General features: G+C 41.9%; 1 protein-coding gene across 2 annotated transcripts in view; it reads left to right on the top strand.

Moving 5' to 3' along the window:
• Positions 1 to 19,797, top strand: part of Fbxl7 (F-box and leucine-rich repeat protein 7) — a 369,559-nt gene extending 349,762 nt beyond the window's left edge. The window contains exons 2-3 of one of the 2 annotated variants that reach the window (XM_087626076.1): positions 9,445 to 10,056; positions 16,477 to 19,797. In XM_087626076.1, the coding sequence (XP_087482202.1) occupies positions 9,459 to 10,056; positions 16,477 to 17,213 (1,335 nt within the window). In that variant the 5' untranslated portion in view covers positions 9,445 to 9,458 and the 3' untranslated portion in view covers positions 17,214 to 19,797. 2 annotated transcript variants of the gene reach the window in all.
• Positions 19,798 to 22,284: the final 2,487 nt, after the last annotated feature.

The following is a 22,284-nucleotide window of genomic DNA, read 5'->3' as shown; positions in this document are numbered from 1 at the left end:
CTGGAAATGGTAGCTGAGAAGAAAGGAGAAGTAAAAGCTGAGATAATGTTGTGCCAACATGGGATAATTCTCGAAAAAGAGCCCACCATAACATAGACAAACAAATCTCACTAAATAAACCGTGGGAAAGAGCTTACACAAATTCAGATTTGTTAAATAAGAGAAAGGCCATTGTGCTCTTGCCAAAGGCAGTGGTTTTCACTCCTTTCACCTCCACACATGAAAGACATTGCAAAAGTTTATGGAGGCTAGAATAGGGAATTTCCAAAGAAGTAAAATCTCCCTGGAATCCAGACTGTGTCCCTAAAAACAGACCCATACCAGAAGGGCCCTGAACTTATTTCCCATGACATCACCAGTAGAGGTTTCATGACTTTTAATGTCTCTATTAACAAATGACACTACTTTCAGAAAAGTTGCCTAGCTGTGCAGAGAAATGGGTGAAATTGCTTCCAGCATTCAAAAGAGTAATTTATGGAACATGAAGTTTCGGTGATTTTCCCTGATCAGACAAACTTCCTGTAGCAAAAAAACATGTGGGAATTCAATTAACTATCTTTTCACAACAAAAATTTCCCCTAAAGTGAAGACATTTACATTCTGCAGTAATAATTGTTTTTGTATCTGGCTACTACTTCAAGCATTATTCAATTAATGGTTTCTGACATAAAATTAGATTATTAAAGTAATGTGGGATTGCATTATCGTATATGGAAAACTAAGTAATTTTCCATAAATAGGGGATGGATTTTTAAAAATAAAAGTGAATTCTAATGACTTATAAGTACTGTCTTACTTTTATCCAAGAGATATGAACAAACATCTGTTCATCTTAGAAGGGACAGAATGGACAGAACAAACAAAGGATTCCATTGAAGCCTGACTTGTGGGGTTCTGGTTTTGTTTTTATAAAGATTTATTTACTTTATATATGAGTACATTGAAGCTGTTCTCAGAGCTGTCCTCACACCAGAGGAGGGCATTGGATCCCATCATAGATGATTGTAAGCCATCTTATGGTTGGTGGGAATTGAACTCAGGACCTCTGGAAGAATAATCAGTGCTCTTAACCACTGACCCATCTGTCCAACCCCAAACTGAGCTTGTGGAGCTCTTAATTTAAATGGTGGTTACTTATATTCATGTATTATGAAGGATTACTTACAAGAGTTTGAGCAATGTAGAGGCAGCTGTGCCATTGAACCAGACGCCCTCACTCTGCAGAGAAATAGCTAACGAATTTTCTGCACCATTAGGGATGAGGAGAGCTTCATGTGTCTCACACTCTCTCTCCTCTTCCACGAGGGAGTGGTAGTGAGCTCCTTTCCTAGGGTCTCACACAGGTAATCACAACTGCTCTAATAGCGTGATGACAGCAACAGTCATGCAATGCCTAAAATACTGAGTTCGCCAATCCTTCACCCCTTCTTCCAGCTCTTACATGATTATGCCCCTTGTCGTCCATTGTTCCCTGAGGTGTGTGTGTGTGTGTGTGTGTGTGTGTGTGTGTGTGTGTGTGTGTGTGTTTTATAGATATATTGTCTCATTAGGGAAAGAATGAACCAGCATGTCACAGCAGCAACTTATTGCCAACAGATTGGCCACTTATATATCCATATGGAAACTTCCATCTACTGCAAAAGCAAGCTTCCCAGGCCAATAGCTGTTGTGTAAGTTTTCCTGGGGAGACATGATTGAAGATGCTATATCAAATCTACATAACATTCTACTTTACATGAGAAACTTTCTTCCAGACAGACTGCTCAGCCTTGTGCCTCTTCATAAATACTAGGGGCAACACAACAGCTGCCATATTACATATATGCTTGCATTTGGGGATTGGGATACAGTCTGTCATTTCTCAGTCATGTGTGGTACATCTCCATACTCACTTGTCAAACCTCATCTATCTCAGTGAGGTGCCTCATCCATGCTAAATAGAGGAACCTGACCTAGCAGGATTTCCCCTACAGATTTTTCACCATGACTTTCTCTTTGGAGGACAAGTCGGGCTTATTTGTTTAGTTGCAGAAGTAGCAGTGGTACTTCTAATATACTCGTTGTTGGTTTTGTCATGTTCCCATTTGGACACCAAGTGTTACAGCCTTTCTCCTGAGGAAATACAAACAAGCATCTATTCACAAAGTATGTTACCAGTGACAGACCAGAGAAATGATTCTGTGCAAGTCTACCTTAGTCAACCAATGAGTTTAATTGGACTCCCTACAGGAGGATGGCTGAGTGGTTATTTATAGGACCGTGGAAAGCATATGGACAGGTACACAAAAGAAAAAGCCCACACACGTGTGCCAGTAACTGTTAACTGAATTTGTGCCCTCAGAAATGCATGTGGCCTCATGTACTTCTTCAGTTGATGACACTTAGGCCCAATCTTGTAAGGGACTCGTATACATGATCACAACTATTCTCATTTCAAGGTGACAACATCCATATCTTCCCTGGAAGATAGAGTTCCATTGCAATTAAAAGGTATTGAATAAAATGTTAATGAAATCTACCTAAATGTTTCTTCATATTAAAGACTTTGAAACTGAGGCCTGATTTCTTTTAGCGAACAGGGGAAGTCAGCAGTCTAATGATATTGTATAATCATCATAGATTATGTGTGCTTTGATAGATTATTGGGGTTTGAATGGAATGCCTCTTCCCTGTGTTTGAATACTTGAGTTCTAGATGATAGCACTGTTTTGAAAAGTAGAAGCATACGGAGGTGGAACCTCTAAAAGAAATCAGTCACTGGGGATGCACCTTGGGGTTGTTCAGTCCAATTCCATGTTCACACTGCTTTGTCTTCCAAGATGTGAAGGATCTGAACTACACAAACCTGCCACCATGGAGCCTAGGCATAGATGGGCCATGACAGACTGTTTCCCCTCAAAATGTGAGCCAAAGCAAATGCTTCCTTTCTTCGTTCTCACTTAGGTTGCTTCCTGTCAGCTCATTGATCACAGCAAGAGTGCAAATAAGTCACAAATCCTGTGAGAAATCCTGTGAGCAGATGAACTGTCTCAGGAATGATGGTGGCATTCTTCCCATTAAGGAATAATTTAAAGTCGTACCACTGTGACATTTTGCATACAAGAAAAGGACCCAGATGCTAGAAGTCATCATTGAAACAAACAAACAAAAAAAATCAGGTCAAGCAAATCTGTGAATTATGATCAGACTTGTTTGTTAGGCCATCTGATCTTCCTTTGGGCCTGACATTCCTAAATGGTCCATTTTGGATACTCATGTTGCAGGCAAAAGTCCAAAGATGAGAATCCGTATATTTCACTGATTTTATTTATGGGTTACAGAGCAGTGAGATTTGCCACTTGCAATGTGAATATTTTCTCCTGAAAGAGCAGAAGGCAAATCAGAATGAATCAAAGTCACATGTACATAGCTTTGGGGAAACAGAGTTCAAACATAAACGAAGAGTTGTATATCAGAATAGGCCTCGCACACTGGCATAAGGAAAGTCACATTATTTTCATTGAGATTTCACTAGCCAGTTACCATAGAGATACCCATGTGGGGATTGTCCATGAGGCTGGCAATGCTTCCTTCTTGACAAGATTTTAAACCAGCATTTATTTGATTCTGGGGGCATCGCCTTCTGATAGCAGTCCTAACAAGAACTCTTATATCCCAAAATGATTCCCTCCACATAAAATGCAAGTTTAACCTTCCATGTATATAAATTCCACTTGATAGCAGTCAGTGCCTGAAGTGGGTTCTAGGTTGTTTATATGATCTGAACTATATTATGAGCTAATATTTTTAAATAAAACAAGGAGATAAATGATCACTTGTAGTGTTTTTTATTTTCACTAGCTAGGTTTTATAGATCTATTTTCTTAAAGCTCGAGTTTAAGATAAGAAAGGAATCCTTGTTTTTTATTGCGGTAGTTCGTAAGAAGAAAGCTGAATTGTAACGGAAGCATATTGTAACCATGCTTTGGGGGGGAGGGTGGGTTTGTGAACTTTGGGTGTTGGAGTGGGAGTGGGTGAACTTTGACTTTAAAAACCCAGCGTCATGTAGATAGAATTCCTAGAGTATATACAACAATGGCTTCAAAATAAAAACTACAAGACGAGGCAGCTAGCAAGTTATAAGAACATGCAAATAAGAAGCATGTGTATAAGAGACGCCTTGAACATTTCAATGCTGTCCTGATTACTCAGGGTGTAAAATTGACTTTTGAAACTGTGTAAAGCATAAGATCCTCCCCAGCAAGATGAAGTTCTTTTTCATATTTATATATTCAGAGTAACTGAAGAATTTCTTTAAAAGACATTTTCCTATACCTGTCAAGTACTTGAAAGTAATTTAAGTAATCAATAAAGCCAAGGATTTTTGAAAAGAATTACAATCTCTTATTTAAGTACACAGATGACTTTATCTGCATTCATAAAGTGCAGTCATGTTTATTTTGGTTAAGCATAACCATTGGGTCAAAAATGTTTACAAAAATACAGAAAAGCTCACTAAGATACTGCCTAATGTAATGTTTTCACTATTAGTAGATTCTATATTTGTTGTTTTTATGTTGTATGAATGCTCCATTTTTTTCAAGACTTAGACAAACTTATCTGTCCTATACCATGTTGTCTGCTGTATGATTTGGGGACATCTTCACATAGTCATTTGTCTGTCTGTCTTCCCAAAGTACAACAAGAAATTGCAGGCAACCAAGTGTGTGCCGTGGAGACACTCTAATGGGGCTGAGGGAAAGGCAGGAGGTGTGCTCAGGATGGGTAGTCCATAATCCAGTCAGATACAGTCACTCCCTTGCTGGACCTCAACGAGGCATGAGAAAGAGTGTATGGTCAATCATTCACCGAGTGAGAATGAACACCTTTCTGCCCATAGCCGTGTGATCGAAGAATCTACAACAGCACGGTTTATTACATTGAATTATATAAAACTGAAATGCCTACCCCTCCCTCTGCCCTGCCTTCCCTAGCCAGAGTATTTCTTATAATCCATACTGTATCCTGATGATACTAATGTATTTTCCCCCATCCTTCAGCCACATCCACCTTCCCAGAGTCCTTAGGAGACAGCCACAAAATCCACATTTTATTGTAAGATTATGTCATTTCGTGTTTTCATCTCCTGTTCAACGTTCATGACACTTCGCCTATTCTTGTTTCTAGCTTTTCTCTGCTCTTACAATATACTCTGTGATTTTGTTTTTATGTGTGTGTATATGATATGTGAGTGTATATGCATGTGTGCCTGTGTGTATGTGTGACTGCAGATGTGTCTGTACCATGACTCATATGGAGAAGTCAGAGGAAAAGCTTGGGTGTTGTTTTATAGCATTTCACCATGTTTGCGGTAGGGTCTCTTGCTATCACGGGTGTGTACCTGTGATCGTCTGGCTGGGAAGCTTCCAAGGATTCTCCTGTCTCTGCCTTGTATCTCACCATGGAGTGCTGCAGCCATCAAAGTGTGCTATCAAGCCCGGCTCTTCCTGGTTTTTGCATTTCCAAACTCAGGCCACCATTCGTTTATTGCCTATTATTGTATCCGCTGTGCTTTCTCTCAGGCTGTTATTCCAGTTCTGATATTTGATCCTAACCAGGTGTGTCCTTTTGCAGTCTTGATCTGCTTTAGTCTTAGATTTCTCTGTCTACCCACCCTACTGCAAAGCTCACCCTCCCTCACACACCACCAGCAGATCCACATGCTGCAGAGCACATCATTAGATAGTTTTACTGTTGTGAGAACAGCAGGCAGAAGTCATGCAGACTATGAAGGCTACGATTAATAAGCTGACATGATGAAATGTGGCCACTGTTAGACATGCCATCTAAATTTGACCCAAATGTGATTATGTGGTACATTTAATTTGCCCTTAACAGATTCTATTACCATTTTATGCACTTATTTATATATAAACAAAATATGTTCGAAGAGTGTCTGCTGGTAGATCAGTGGCCTGGATGGAGTTTAAACTGTCACCAGCCTTTATATAAGCTTCAGAGTATACTTTAATATGTTGTGAAAATGCCCTGTCATTTAGGATTTTCTGTGTTTCCATTACTGACATTTTTCTTCCAATAATGATCAAGAGTCATTTGCTTTTAATAGAAGTCTAAAAATTTTATTACTTTGTGTGTGGAGGGATTTTGTCCGCATGTATGTCCATGTGCATGTTGGGTGGCTGCCAAGGCCAGAAGAAGGCATCGGATCTTCTGAGACTGGAGTCACTGTGTGGGTGCCAGGTATTGAACCCAGGTCCTTAGGAAGAGCAGCAAGTGCTTAACCACTGAGCAACTCCTTCAACTCCCATAAAGTGGAATTTAATAACAACTGGTGCTGAATAAAGTGACACTCAATAGAAGCCAATCTTATTCTCCCTTTTCAAAACACACCCTTGACAGTGCATACATAATGTCCTCGTCTCAATGAGGAGAAGGCAAAAAAAAAAAAAAGGTTTGACAGCTTATTTTTACATAAACAAACACAAAAGTCTATCCAATATTAAGATGACCACTAATGCCCTCTCTGAGTTGGGGTTAAATTGCATTTAGTTCAGTATATAGCACTTTCCTGCTAAAATAAATCATGAGCTTGTGATTCAAGGTGGCAAGTAGGTAGACTTTCACTAAGAATAGATATTTCAGACTAAAAACAAATTAATGCGTGTACAGTCTCAGTTCACACGTAACTGGCCAACTTTCTACTTGTAGTATCCCGATGTTGAAGACAGGAGGAGGTTGTCTCCATGTCGCAGCATCCCTGAGCTCCCCTTCCAAGTGCGTTTGCTGTCTTGGCATAAGGGCCTTGTTTCTAAGCTGACTTGAAAAACTCAGCAGCTAATACCAATGCCGCTTAGCTGCTAAGCCACAAAGGATCAAGGGAAAGAAAAATTATGTATAAAGAATGGAGTTGGTGTTTCTATGTTTGCCAGTGCAGATCATAACTGCTACCTGAGACATAGGTGGTTCCTGTTTGCAGTGGATCCCATATTCTGTTTTTCCAGTGTACCAACACGGCATGGTATCTCGACAGCTCTGTGAGCCATCTGTTTCTGTAAGCCAGATGTAGTGTCAGCAAATAACTCTTTGACTTATTTTCTAGCAGACATTTTATATGTAATCCAATATAATCAAATGCATGTCTAAATGCAAATGCACATACACATATGATTCACCTTTTAAATTTAATATGTGGATTTCTGTGTTTGAGACAATATCAAGGAAGGTGTTTTATGGCAACTTCTAGGTGTGCATATCTCAAGCTTAGGCCGTCATTTTATTGTTTTGTAAATATCAGGTGCTATTTATTCCATTGTGATTATATCCTCCCAACAGCTCTCAAAGCATTCTCTACCTATGGCAAAGTCAGCCTGAGGAACCCAACAAATCTGGCTATGTGCTCCTGGTAAAATACTTATCAGCTTTCTTGGAACAAATCCTCTGCCCTACACAGCGCGCATACACACACACACACACACACACACACACACACACACACACACACACACACACCATGCAAACAATGAAGACCTGTTGACTTCCTTCTGGAGTTCCTGTGAATAAATTCTAGGTGGGCTGGCAAGAAAGAGCTTCCTGATTTTTCCCACCCAGAGTATTCCTCAGAGTTGTGAAGCTGCCTTCTCATTCTGTGTATGGAGTCTTATAACACCCAGATATGTTTACAGAGAGAGGAAGCAAGGAAATGACGAAAATAGTCATCTGAGGCACAGCTCTGCTGAGCAATCAGCATGGATCCTACTATCCCTCAGGGCTGAGATGTGAGGGTAAAGGAAAGTGTAGCAAGGAAAGATTCCTGTTGTAAAAAGCCATCTGTTCCCCTCCACTAAGCTTAGTGTGAGTCTACCTTACAATTCAGTGCTTACTGCCCAGTGTTCTACAGACACTTTTAACATCCCTCCAAGGTGAATGAAGCCTAGGCCAGCAAGAGAGGTATTTCAGAGCCTTCGTAGCCCCTTAAGCATCAGGATTAAGAGCATCAGATTGTCCCTCCTCCTGGCCCAAAGTAAGTTAGTTGTTCACCCTTGTAGGAAAAATACTGACTGGCATCACAGCTAATTCCTCGGGGACGTGTGATGGTGTGGATTGGTGGTATGGTAGGTCGGAGGCCACTTTGAGATCCATAATTTACTTGTATGCTCAAGATTTTCTTTCCTTAAAGACTTGCTGTTCCTTGTCCCTGAATTCACAAAAGAATTAAATCTTTAGAATTATGATGACAGGTGAAAATAATTGAGTCACAATTTAGCCAAATATTTTATTTTCCAGTTAGAAGAATATATTTTAAAAATAAATTTTCTGTCTCTGTCTCTACACACATAAATACATATTGGCATATGAGTTTATAAGTGCATATTTATAAAAATATATTGAGTTCATTATTTCCTAAATAATCTTTATATAAAATATATACTGTTTGTAGAGAGAGACTAAGTTTTTGTACGTAGTAAAAGGGAAATGAACTGGATCATTCTCTTGGTTAATATGAAGAATTCTTTCTTTTAGATTTATTTTTAATTATGCATATGTGTCTGTGTATGGGCTTGTGCATGTGAGCACTGGTGGCCACAGAAATAACATATGCAGTTAGAGTTACAGACCATTGTGAGCCACCTAAAAAAATCAGTGTTGGGAGCTGAACTCAGGTCCTCTGAAAGAACATCACATGCTCTTAACTCATGCGCTATCTCTAGTCCTCTGAAGGATTCTTAATCCCTCAAAAACTTTGATGTTACTTGTGTCCTCATCAAGAGAACTCTCTGGTTTCAAGGAACAGAATAGGGCTTTCAATGTTTCAATGCAAAGTAAATAAAATTAGTTAGAAGGAAGAATGAACTTCTGAGGACTTGAGCCTGGCCTGACACCAAAAGCCTCGTGGCTCCCCTATTCTGGGAAACTGTCCTCAGAACCCAAGGGTCAGCATGGCAGAGCAAGTGAAATCACAGAGCAGATGGGTTCTACACTTATGCCCTAGGATGTATTCGGAAACACATCCCCCTCACTAGTAAAATGCAGTACAATCAACTGCCTCTTCAATACATGTTAGGAAAAACCCGGTTCTGGTAAGGTTTCCTCTGCACGAGGGCTTCTCCAACTGGTCTATTTATGTGAGACAAGATTATGGCGGTCATGCCTGTTCTATCCCTGTTGTTTATGACTGCTTGTGCATGACCTTGTCAGGGCTGAGCCATTGAAATGTAAAGAAAGGCCAGGCCTCACCAGAGAATGTTGCAGTTTGCTATAACCCTTGTGTGGAGCGCGACTGTTAGAATCTTCACAGAAGGGTGGCCATGCTACTTGTGTTCTGAAGGAGGCCAGGAGTGAAGGCCATCAGGGAGTGTGACCGTTGCCCCTGTGTGTCTTTTCCTTCTAGTTCAAGGTTCTATAAACCCCCTCATTCTTAACGGTTTGTTCTCTTTCCTTTGCCAGATTCTGACTTGAGCATGCGCACACTGAGCACGCCCAGCCCAGCCTTGATATGTCCACCAGCTTTGCCAGGATTTCAGAATGGAAGAGGCTCGTCCACATCTTCATCCTCCATCACTGGGGAGACAGTGGCTATGGTTCATTCCCCACCCCCGACCCGTCTCACTCACCCACTCATTCGGCTCGCTTCCAGACCCCAGAAAGAGCAAGCCAGCATAGACCGACTCCCGGACCACTCCATGGTGCAGATCTTCTCCTTCCTGCCCACCAACCAGCTATGTCGCTGTGCACGTGTGTGCCGCCGCTGGTACAACCTGGCCTGGGACCCGCGCCTCTGGAGGACTATCCGTCTCACTGGCGAGACCATCAATGTGGACCGTGCCCTGAAAGTACTGACCCGCAGGCTTTGCCAGGACACTCCCAATGTGTGTCTGATGTTGGAAACTGTCATTGTCAGTGGCTGCCGGCGGCTCACAGACCGAGGGCTTTATACCATTGCACAGTGCTGTCCGGAACTGAGGCGCCTGGAAGTCTCAGGATGTTACAATATCTCCAATGAGGCGGTCTTTGATGTGGTGTCCCTCTGCCCCAATCTGGAGCATCTGGATGTGTCAGGTAAATGGAAAGTGACCTCAAAATCTGGGCATTCCTAATGCACCATCTCGGAGTAGTACAGATATTACTACCCCATACAGGGTCCCTTCTTTTATTAATATTTATTCTTACGTTTTTTAAAACTATGTGTATGTTTATCTGTGTGTAGGTGTGTGCATGTGAGTGCAAGTGCACAGAGTCCACAGGAAGGTACTATGTCCCCTGAAGCTGGAGTTAAGGTATTTGAAGGTGGCCCAACATGGATGCTGAGATCTAACCTCAGGTCCTCTGGAAGAGCAGTGTATACACTCTTAACCACGGAGCCTTCTCTCCAGCCCCCAGGGTTTCCTTACCAGGGATATACAGTGAATGGTAGATAAGCTAACTGGTTAGAAAGTTGTGGAAGTAGTCCTTGCATTTTAACATCTTGAAGGAAACTGGGGGCACCTTGGTCCTGATGTATCTGGTCAGTATACCTGAAATGTATTCTTGCACTCCAGAACAACCATGCATAATGGAAAACAAATTGTCAGTTAAGGCAAATAGAAGGAAATAGGTTGTTAAACAGGTAGTTCAGAAACTAGCCTCCGTATTCATTAAGTCAGTGGGGCCTGTGATCCAAGGTAAAAGCCACTTAGATGCCCTGAATGCAAATCCTGAACTGACTAGTCAGCCTCGGGGAGTAAAACCCAGGCCCAGGAACTGTGCTCACAATGGCTTGCCTTTCCCTAATCACTGGGGAAGCCTGTCATGGGCAAATGATGGCCTCATTTGCCTTCCTTTTGGGTTAATTTTACAGCTCTTTTAAAGCATGTTCTCAGTTACATAGTACAAGGACAGGGTCCATTGAATCTGACTTCTCATTCTTTTGAAAATGGAAGGAAATCCCAGTATAATTGCTTTACTTAAAAGTCTCTCTTAGGCAGGAAGAATTAAAGCCCAGAGTCAAACTTTGGCGCCAGACAAGGACCCAGCCTGATCGGCAGTATAGCATACACACACACACACACACACACACACACACACACACACACACACACACACCTTTTATTTCATCTCATCTGCTGTACAATCAAATGATGAACATTCAAGAGGTTGAAATGTAAAAGATGTGTCAGAGAGTTTTAAAAAATCAGAAGTAAGAACTGTGACCTCAGGAATGGTTGGGGAAGGGTCAAGAAGTAAAATCCTCTATGTCAGGCAAATAAATAGAATTTGGGATTTACAAGAATCTGGGGTAAATGATGCCCTTCAAAAAAAATTGGAGGCAAAACAGTTTCCAGCCTGTTCTGTCTGTCAGAAGCCGACATCTGAAAATATTCCAGCTGACAGCCCATTATTTTTGCAAATTCTCTCCCTGGCTAGAAAGCTGCTTACTGCTCTTGCACTAGAACTGGCTTCAGGACAAAGCTATCATTACTGAGTGTTCGATTAGTCATGAGCAGCCATTGGCAGACAGGAGTGGGAAACAAGGAGGCTTTCTTAAATTCTCCCTCCAAGGAACTCTGGGAAACACGGAGCATTGTGATGTGGTAGATGATGACTAGTTTCTAAACCAAGATTTGGGACAATTCAGTCAGCCCTCAGAGCGATACCATGATATGTTTTCTCTTTAGCTAAAATGTAAAATCAACAAACTCTTTACCCTTCTTGTCATTGTAACACTTCGTTGTGTTTTTCTCCAAGTAGAACATGTCTTGTTTGGATCCCCAGCTTTATTGCAGCCTGTTCCCAGGTGTCCTTCATAGAGGATGCAAGTAATTGTGGTCTCTCTTTTGAGGCCCTTTTGAAATCCTGAAATGGCTGAATGCACTTTGGCTGTTTCAGAATGAAATTGTTGACATTTCTGGCCTAAGTGAGCTGGCTGTACCACTTGGCTAATGGCATTACTAAGTCTTGCTAGTTGTCCTCCACCTCGATGTCATTTTCTGGGTTATACATATTTATATAGCTTCCTGACAGGTTGCCATTAACACTGTATTAGAACTATATATCTATGCAGAAGAACAAAGGGGTCTGTGACTCACCAACTTATGAGGGAGTTTCATGTATGGATGGGTGGAGATGGACCTGAAAGGTTTAGCAAGTTGGATTTAAGGTTTTTTTTTCCTCAGTACTTGCTGAAAGTTTCTCCCAGTATGGCTGTCTGATTGTGCCAAAACAGAGGCTAAAGAGGAGCCAAAGCTGCTCTCACTATTCACCACCACCCTGTCTTGGTTTTCTGCTGGCTCCAGATAGTGGCTAACTCTCCAGTAACAGTAAACTTGGGTTTGAAAGTCTCACTTTCTGATCTGGATTCCAAATCGTCCAGATGACATGAAGTTGCCCAAATTTAGCCAAAAAAGCCTGTGTTCATTACCACATTTTCAAATCCCTGGTAATTACTATAGTCAGGTATGGTATCCTGTCATTATCACAAATTACCTGTTATTAGTATTTTAAAGATAACTAGGATGTATTAAAATCAACTGATTTTCAAAACGTAAAGTGTAGTTGTTGAAAGTAAAGTTCCTTCAAAGTTGTCTCTGACAGGACATCTGAGACCAACACATTTTCTCTCCCCATTCTTTTCTTTCGGATCAGCAGAATTCTATCCAGGCCACCCTAATATCCCAGTACCTTGTCCACGCCCTCTCCTCTACCTGCCTACCTGCAGGAACATTAACTAAATCAACTGCTGTTTTCAACATCTGGATCCACGCTCCACATATCCAACTCTGGACAACATTTTTTCTCAAGTCGTGAGCCTTATATTTTCATACATAAAACCTTCAATTGCTCTCCATCTAAGACTTTACTGCAATTCACGTTTCTCCATAACTCATGTAAGGACACAAAGAGTCGCCTTCTCAAGATTCAAATTCACATCATTCTACAAAAATATCTGCGGATCCCCAAACACAAAGTGCCTGTTCATACAATAATGAGCACCAACGTATATGGGTTCCATGCTACCCCCTTTTCTGCTCAGCTCCCTGCCCCCCAGACCTTCTCAACAACTCTCTTAAGAGACTTGGCCATTTCTCAGGTGGAATCTCCCCTGGGCATAGCCTTCCACACCTTATGTCTAGTGAGCAGAGGATTTGCTCTTGGAGTCTGCATTTTCAACATAGGCAACTAGAACGTCATTGGATTTACACTCTGCTACTTTCGTGGTTTGAGGTCCTTCCTTTTAAGTCATGAGCTTTCTCTATGGACGGAGAGGAGGGATTTTATGTTGTGCTTTAGGGTTTTGTAGTTAAGTGAAAATGGAAGTGCGAGAGCCTCAAATGCTTATCTGGAAAGAGTGCAAGGTTCCTGGATCAGTACATCACTCGAAACGGTTAAGTGGAGAGGGATCCCTTGCACTTCAATGAGTTCATCGTGTTGTCATTGCATCTGCATTACTGAGAAACATGTTACACTCAATAAACAGCAGGTATCGCCTTTTTATTACTGTATCGTTTTCAACAGGCTTAGAAATTAGCCATTGGTCTTTGTGGGTCAGACTTTTCGAGCATTCTAGAAAAAGTGAAGGTGAACTCACACACATACATGCATAAATGAGAGCAAAACACACATACATGCATAAATGAGAGCAAATCACGATGTGAAGAAGACTGGTCGAAGCTGCCATCGAGACTTACTTAACTGTTGTTGTGCATCCTGGTGCAATAATGTTCACCCATGACCCCTCTATCCTGGGCTTTAAGTCAATCCCCCATATCCTGGCTCCAGCCAGCCATTCCTTATTTTCCATAAATCCTTCCCCAAACCCTAAGTTCTGCTCCATGAACATTCCTCTCTCCTCCAGGCACTCACTAACGTCTCTTCTCTCAAGTTTGTCTTCCTTTCTTTCAACATCTGGACTTCATATCTGTGCATCCAAGCTATTTATTTCTCTGCAATGATCTCCTTCAATGTAGCTGCTTCGAAGAGCACACTCACCTAGTGTCTTCATGTTTGCCTCTCGATGGCACAGCCTCAGCAAATCTCTGTGTAACCCACTGTTCCTTGCACATCATAGTCATCTTACCTCCCTCTTGTCATTGAAACTGTGCACAGTCATGAATCTTGCTCTAGGCTGAGTGGAAAAAAGAGGAGGCATGTGCTTCATTCTGTGAAACTGATTTAAATGAATGATTTCTAAGACTCCATTTATGTCTGTAAAATAGGAATGCAAGAACTATCCATTAGTATTACTGAACCATGAAAATATTTGTTCTTTCCAATACAAAATCAACAACCCCATAAGAATTAGACATGGCCATAACATTAAAATTTATTGATAGCAAGAATTACAGGCATATCAAAATCATTTACTGCAAGTGTACCAAACTAATATTTTCTTATATTTGAAACTTTTAAAGACATATTTTCATTAATATTTTGTCTTTCTTGGCACATGACAGATTTTTCTAGATATTAAGAATGTAGAAAGGAAACTAGAACTGAAACAGAGGAATAAACTGTATTATGTAATAGAATAATAGAAAAATACCTTCACAGGCAACACAACAGGAAAAATTCAAGATATTCCAAATTGTAGAAGAAAGAAACAAAAGTAAAGGTCAGATTTCAAAGCTGACCACATCCGAGAAGCTGTGTTACACACACACACACACACACACACACACACACACACACACGCACACACACTCACACACTGAGCATCTGTTTTCTGTAGTTGGTTATGCTTCAAAACTTATACTTCTTGCCTTGGAGCACATGACATTTGAACCCTGTTATTCCTAAGACCTATGCTTTATCAGAGTTTCCTGGAAATCCTGCCAGAGAGTGAGAGAAAAGTCAGAAAAGTCCACAGTAAATCACTATTCTGCCACTCACTCAAAAGCATTAGATATTGAGTTAAGTTGCCAAAATTCGTGTATTTGGGGGGGTGGTCTGAAGTGAGGTACCTGGTCCTGCACCTGCAACAAGGATCTGATAAGAACAAAGAAAATGAGAAGAAAATATATGTAATAGAATAGGATGGGTTCTAAATATATATTTCCATAGTTTATGTTAATGGATATTGACTATTAACATAATAGAAATTGGCCTTATATGTTTATAAAGTAAGGTATAACTGGATGGATAAACACTTGATGCTACCAACTGAGAGATTAAAATAAAGAGGAGAGTTGGGGGTGCCAGTTTATACAGAGCTGTCCAGGAAAACTCATTCAGTAAACCTTATCTTGGAGACCTAAGAAAGTTGAAGTTGGCTACTGGAGCTATCTGAGGAAGAATCCTCCATAGTGCAGGCCCAGAGGCTGCAGGGGAGGGACAGAGGCAGGAGTGGGGACGAGGAAAAGGCAAGGACACAGTAGGGTTAGTAGTAAGAGCACAGGGAAGCCCGTGGAGAACCTTTACACCAGAATTCACACTTAATACAGAATGGGTACTGTCTTAGTTTGGGTTTTACTTCTTCGAACAAATACCATGACCAAGGTGACTTTCACAAGGACAGCATCTAACTGGGGCTGGCTTACAGGTACAGAGGTTAAATTCAATCATTATCATCAAGGCAGGAATGTGGCAGCATCCAGGCAGGCATGATGCAGGCAGAGCTGAGGGTTCTACTTCCTCATCTGAAGGCTGCTAGCAGAATACTGACTTCCAGGCAGCTAGGGTGAGGGTCTTAAAGCCTACGACCAGAGTGACACACCCATTCCAACAAGGCCACACCTCTTAATAGTACCACTCCCTGGGCCGAGCTATACAAACCATCACAGGTACTATCCAAAGGCTTTGAGCAAAGGTGTTTGGGGTTCCATTTCTATGCTTTTAATTATAACTGTAAAGAAGTTCTGGGTAGAGCAGAGCAGAGGGACAGGTAGACAGGTTAGGACAACGATTTAGATGAGACTGCTCTCTTTTATCAATGCCTGTTGTGTCAAATCCCAGACATTGATTTCAGTACACTAATAGTGACACACAAATATCCCATGACTTTGAAAGTCTTTTCTTGCCTGTTACTTCACTGCAGGTCATTCTATTCCTGGAGCATAGGGTTGCCAGCCACTTACACCATCTCACAGAGACGCAGCAAGTTTGACTTCATGATCGAGCAGTAGAAAGTGGTCCTAAACTAACTCTCAGCCTAGGGAACCCAGAAAAGTCTCCCAAACCAAGTTCCAGCCTTCTCTCTCCCAACCTCTCTCTTCCTTTCGTTTCCTTGAATCAAGAAGCTACTAGATCACGACTGCACCTTTAGGGACTTCCTAAACATTATAGGGTCACAGCAAGATATTTAGGCACACGGTCACAGTTTATTACAGCTACCTTGCAGACAAGGGGCTGTGACCATTCTTAAAATGTTCCTCTATAGAGATCAAGACCAAAAGTGTTAGCCCCTGGGTTTGGCTAGAGACAAAGTTAGGAATCATTATGGCTCCCCGGAACTAAGTTCCCACTCTGGCAAGTCTATCTGAGCATGTCTTCTGTGTCTTTATGCAGGATGCTCCAAAGTTACGTGCATCAGCTTGACCCGGGAGGCCTCCATTAAACTGTCCCCCTTGCATGGCAAACAGATTTCCATCCGATACCTTGATATGACGGACTGCTTCGTGCTGGAGGACGAAGGCTTGCACACCATCGCAGCTCACTGCACGCAGCTCACACACCTCTATCTGCGCCGCTGTGTCCGTCTCACGGATGAGGGTCTCCGCTACCTGGTGATCTACTGCACTTCCATCAAGGAGCTAAGTGTAAGCGACTGCCGCTTTGTCAGTGACTTTGGCCTGCGGGAGATTGCTAAACTGGAGTCCCGCTTGAGGTACCTCAGCATCGCCCATTGCGGCCGCATCACGGATGTGGGCATTCGTTACGTGGCTAAATACTGCAGCAAATTGCGCTACCTCAACGCGAGGGGCTGCGAGGGAATCACGGACCATGGTGTGGAGTACCTTGCCAAGAACTGCACAAAACTTAAGTCTCTGGACATTGGCAAATGTCCCCTGGTCTCTGACACAGGCCTGGAATCCCTGGCATTGAACTGCTTCAATCTCAAGAGGCTAAGCCTCAAGTCCTGTGAGAGCATCACTGGCCAGGGCCTGCAGATCGTGGCTGCCAACTGCTTTGACCTGCAAATGTTAAATGTCCAGGACTGTGAAGTTTCGGTAGAGGCCCTGCGGTTTGTGAAGCGCCATTGCAAGCGCTGTGTCATTGAGCATACCAACCCTGCTTTCTTCTGAAGGGACAGCTCTCACTGTGCAATGAGAACCAAACAGTGCTTTGTAAAAGTGTCCCACATAAGCACCCATACCCATTCACAGCAGCTATTTTTCTTTCAGTAAGGTTCTTAGGAGTCTGGATTTTATTTTATTTTTATTTTTACTTTTTATTTCTCATGAGCAAAAGTGGTCAAACAATGAAGATGAACCCCAAATTTCTAGTTCTGGTCAGTTAATGTTTAGATAAATGTCACTAAGGATGCAGCTCGGCAACCTGGCTGCTCACTGTGTCTCAGAAATGCACCTTACTCCTTTTCCCCTTCTCCCTTCCCACTCCTGTACACATGCCACACCCTAAAGTTCCACACTCACATCTTCCAACCCTGCAGCAGCTGCAACATTAACCATTGAAGAAGGCTCTCTCAAGCTGCTCCTTAAACTACTCGATGGTCAGTAAACCCCACTCTTAAATCCCACAGCAAGCAAATGATGGTTAAAGTGATATTAACACTTCGTGTGTGCAAAGAGCTGTCCTATGTTCACACATTATGGCAAACCTTATGGAGTAAGAGGAAACACGTTTTCTCACCCAAGTAACTAGCCTTGTGACCCTGGTCAAAAGACTTCACCTTTCTGAGATTTCCACCACTAGAGGCCAGATTTGGGGGATTAGAGTCATGCCCATTTTCAAACTGAGAGATGCTCTGCTCAGAGATGCCATTGAGCAGAGCGCTCTGTAGAAAGCACACACTGGTGGCACTTGTGAGAGAACTGGATATGTAAACGAGTTATGTTTCCAGGAGGTTCCATGGGCTCACTGTAAGTCCTCACTGGGTTCTGGTGAGGTCTCCTTGTGCTCTTATCCGAGAACCACCGCATCTGTACAGTGGACTAGGCCTCTATTCTTCCTCTGCAAGGCTGGATGGGTAGACTTACATTCACACTTGCTTTAGCATTCCCTCACCCCACCACATCCCATTCAGACAGGAGGGTGTCTCATCACAGGAAGCTCCTATCTCTGTCAGCTTGCGTCCTCTGAGCATTTTCAAACCCAAGTAAGAACCCTTATAATTTTTAATTAACAAGTGAGTCCCAAGGGATCCCATGTCCTTAAAGGTTTTTCTAAACCTTCTCAGTGCACATATGCTATGCTTCAGGCACATCTGTCCTGCCACCAGCAGGGACAGGTGCCTTGGTCCTGTCATTCACGTTTCATTTTGACTTCTGTCTTCTATTTATTTCTCCATCACACGAAGCCTCCTGGGGTTAAGTTTACAAGTGTTTAATTGTACAAACACCACCTCGCCCGCTGTCTGTGTGTTTTTTATTAATGGATGTAAATCAGACATCCAGGTGTTTCAATACTGTTCATTCAAGGTGCCAGGCACAGAGAAGAGGCACTGGTGAGAGACAGATGCTGGTCCACCCACCACGGTCTTGGAACAGAACATTGAAATCATTTCAAAATTTGAATTTTAAGTGGATGGGCTCTTAAGTGGTCCCTTCTGAATAGAAACTAATTTGCTAGTTTAATTTCTTAAGGAGTCAGATAGCAAGAAAAAATCCTATTGCTTGTTTTCATAAACTCCAGTTATTTTTTTTAAGTAAACCCCGGGCTTCCCCCAAAGTATTCTCCGATCATATCCCTTCTCCATCCCTGAGGACAGTTCACCCATCTTCTTCTCAATGTGTTTAGCCCCAGCCCCGTTGCTTCTCCAAGCCAAGCGTGCTACATTTGTTACAGACCAAGCTTGTTACACTGCTCGACAACTGCACTCCCACTGTAGGCTCTGGTGTGTACTCTTGTCTTGTGTTGGGAAGGAGGAGTTATGGGATAAGCTGGCAATTCTTCAGGAGGTTTCTGTCACTGATCCCGTGAATGCCAGCTTCCTGTTCAGTTCACACCGTCATCAGGACAGATGGCTGATCATGGGTGTCAGGAAAGAAAGTAAAAAGCTTTGGCTGGGGACAGGATCTAGGGACAGCCACCGAGTGGGACAGCCACTGAGTTTAGAATCATGAAAGAAATTGAAGGTAGCACCCCTCTGCTCTCTGTGTCTTTACCTAAACCTTGTGATTTGGAGAGTCACAATGGGTTGTCTGTTACCCTCGACACTGGGATATGCTAGTGATCTGCTTCAGTACTCTCAGAACGAGCAGGGGGTCCAAAGTGGATCCCTGAGCCATTTGTAATAATTTTATCACCACTCACCGAGTGCATTACCTGAACTGTCTGTCATGTGAGACCCAAGGGATGTTTCACACTTGCTGCCTGCCCAGCACATATGTCTTTCCAAGTTTCTCCCTTCCCCATCTTCTTCATGCCCTCTGCTCTCCACCAGGGTGGAGATACGGATCTGTAACAGAGCTTCTTGGGAACAGCTCAGCAGGCTTTTGAGACCAAGCAAATGGCCTCGTTAAGAACTTTATCTGTTTGGAAACATGGCTTCCTTCCTGGCTCTGCTAAATGGAATGCTCACTTCTTATTGTTGTTTGTTTGTCTGTTTCTCTTTAATTCTAATGTTCAAATCACGTTGTGCTGTATGACTCTAGAAAGCCTTAATTTACTTCCACCAAGAAATAAAGCAATATGTTGGTAATCAGACTCGGTTCCATTTTTTAAATAATATTACCTGAGGAGGGTGCTGTTCAGATTGGGGCACTGAAAAGCAAGCAAACAAGCAAGCTATAAATAAATTCTTCTTGTTGGTGACAGAACACACAGCTCACTGCTGCTATTGTCCCTTTAAAGTTGAAGCCAAGGTTCTATTTTCTCCATGGACCTTAGAATATTGCCTTTAAATTGTCAGGTAAGTGAATAAAACATTATGGGTTGACTTAGGACATCAGGTCCTCATCCAAACTCTTCCCCCGAGATTGCGGAATTCGTAGCTTTGCATTTTAAAAGAAGTCATATTAGATGGACGTTGAAATACTATGGAGAATCTAAGACAGTACCCTAATTAATTATATTAGCATTCTGTATCAGTGGGTACAGCTCAGTACAATTAAGATTATTAAAGATGATAGATACCCTTGTATTAATCCATGTCGATGTTAACATGTCAAGTTCTACAATGAATAATAAAAATAGCCCCTTTCCCCAGAAATTTATGTATTTCAGAATTATGAATGAATAAATGTGGATTTGCATACATCCTGACTCTAGCTACAAATTGTCGAGGAATTGTCAACATGTTTGCCATATATTAATGTCTTGGAGGTACTAAGGTATAGAAGAAATAGTTGCCAGATGCAGAAGAAAATACTAGAAAAAAATGTAATTGCTTTCTTCCTTGCCTGAACCCTTAGCATTAAATTAATATGGCTGAAAGAAAGCAATTGGAGGACTTCACCATAAGCATCTAGAAAGATTTTAGGGGCATCAACTTATCTATTGTAAGTGTATTTGTCCTCAGACAACTTTTTAACCTGTGTTGTTTTGACAGCTGTCACTTAAACTAATAGAACTGTTAATTGCCTTTGAGCATTAATTTCGGTGACTCAATGCAATTCTTGTCAAGATTTTAGAGTAAGACTATTACTGAATAAAATCTATTCACTCTGAGACTCCTTGACTTCTTACTTTCGGCATTTGTTCACAATGATACAATGCCTTCCAGATAACTTGGTGTCTTAGTCTGCGTTTCATTGCTGTGAAAAGACATCATAACCAAGGCAACTCTTAGAAAAGAAAACATTTAATTGGGAATGGCTTATAATTGTAGAGGTTCAGTCCATTATCATCATGGCAGGAAGCATGCAACAATGACACCCTTCCTCCAACAAAGCCATGCCCTCTCCAAGGCCACACCTCCTAATAGTGACACTCCCTATGAGCCAAGAGTCTCTGAGAATCATAGAAACCCTAACTAAGATATGTTGGTACCAGTGCAGTGGAGTATTGATCTGACAGACCAGACCATGTGTTTTGGAGAGGATTGTGGAAGGACTTTAGAACTTGGAGTATTGAGAACCCTGTAGGATGTTCTGTAGGAGCTTGGAGGATAAGAGTGTTGAGAGCAGTGCAGAAGATGGAAACCTGGCTTATGACATTACACAGGGAAGATTAAAGACTCTATCAGGACTGTTTGCTGGTTTGATTTAAGGGTCTGTAGTTCCTGTTAGCTGTGACTGAAGAATCAGCTGTGATTAACAAGATACCAGAACTACTGAAGTGAACCCTTTGTATTCCTGGGCCATTGGTGCTGGTCAGCTGGATCTAAAAATTTAGTGACAATTAAGAAGAGACCGGCATCACTGAGGTGAAATCTTCTGGAAAGTGTTTTCAGATAAGACAGAGGAGCTCTGTTCCAGAGATAGCCAAGGTTGTACCTCATGATGGTAGCCAGACTTGGTAAAGTATAAGAGTTACTCAGGTGATACTGGTTTTGAAGGCATGAAGGAGTCACTGAGAGTATTTGAGGTTTGGCACTCTGAGTTGTAAGGAGAGGCCATTGGTGAAGATGTAACCTCAGTGGCAGTTGAAGACCCAGGACTGAAGGGATCAAGCAAAGAACTTGAGACTTGGTACCATGAGGAGAGCCTATGAGAGGCTATTGGTGAAAGTGCAGCCCAGTCCCAGCAAAGGACCTGAGCAGTTTTGGAGATGCTGTACCACGGGAGGTAGATGTGCAGAGTCACAGGATGATCACCAAAGACAGCAACAATGGAGTGGATCCTTCTGGATCCTAGACAACACTTGTGTGTGCTACAGAGGACAGAGCCAGAGAAGTGACCCAAGCTCTTTGGAGGAGCCCGTAAGCTTGTGAATGATTCCCAGACATTGGACAGTTGGAGTTTAATTTTGATTTGATTGTGACTGTGCCCTGACTTTTCCCTCTTGAAAAATTTCCCCTTATTGGACCCCACAGTGGAAAGAAAAATTTTAAATACTTTGGATTTTAAAAGAGATCAGATATTTTAAAGGGACTGAAATTATAATGTATTTGAATTTGTAAAGACTGTGGAATTTTTTAAGTTATTTATGTTTTTAATGTGAAATCTTGGGGATGAATTAGAAAGGAAGGGTGGTGGATTAATAGTGATGTTTGTGTGTTGAAACGAAGTCAGTTGTACTAGCTGGTTTTGT

The sequence above is a fragment of the Rattus norvegicus genome, chromosome 2 (genome assembly GCF_021556685.1).
Source record: "Rattus norvegicus strain SHRSP/BbbUtx chromosome 2, alternate assembly SHRSP_T2T, whole genome shotgun sequence".
Lineage (NCBI taxonomy): Eukaryota > Metazoa > Chordata > Mammalia > Rodentia > Muridae > Rattus > Rattus norvegicus.
This window is presented reverse-complemented; position numbering and strand designations above follow the sequence as displayed.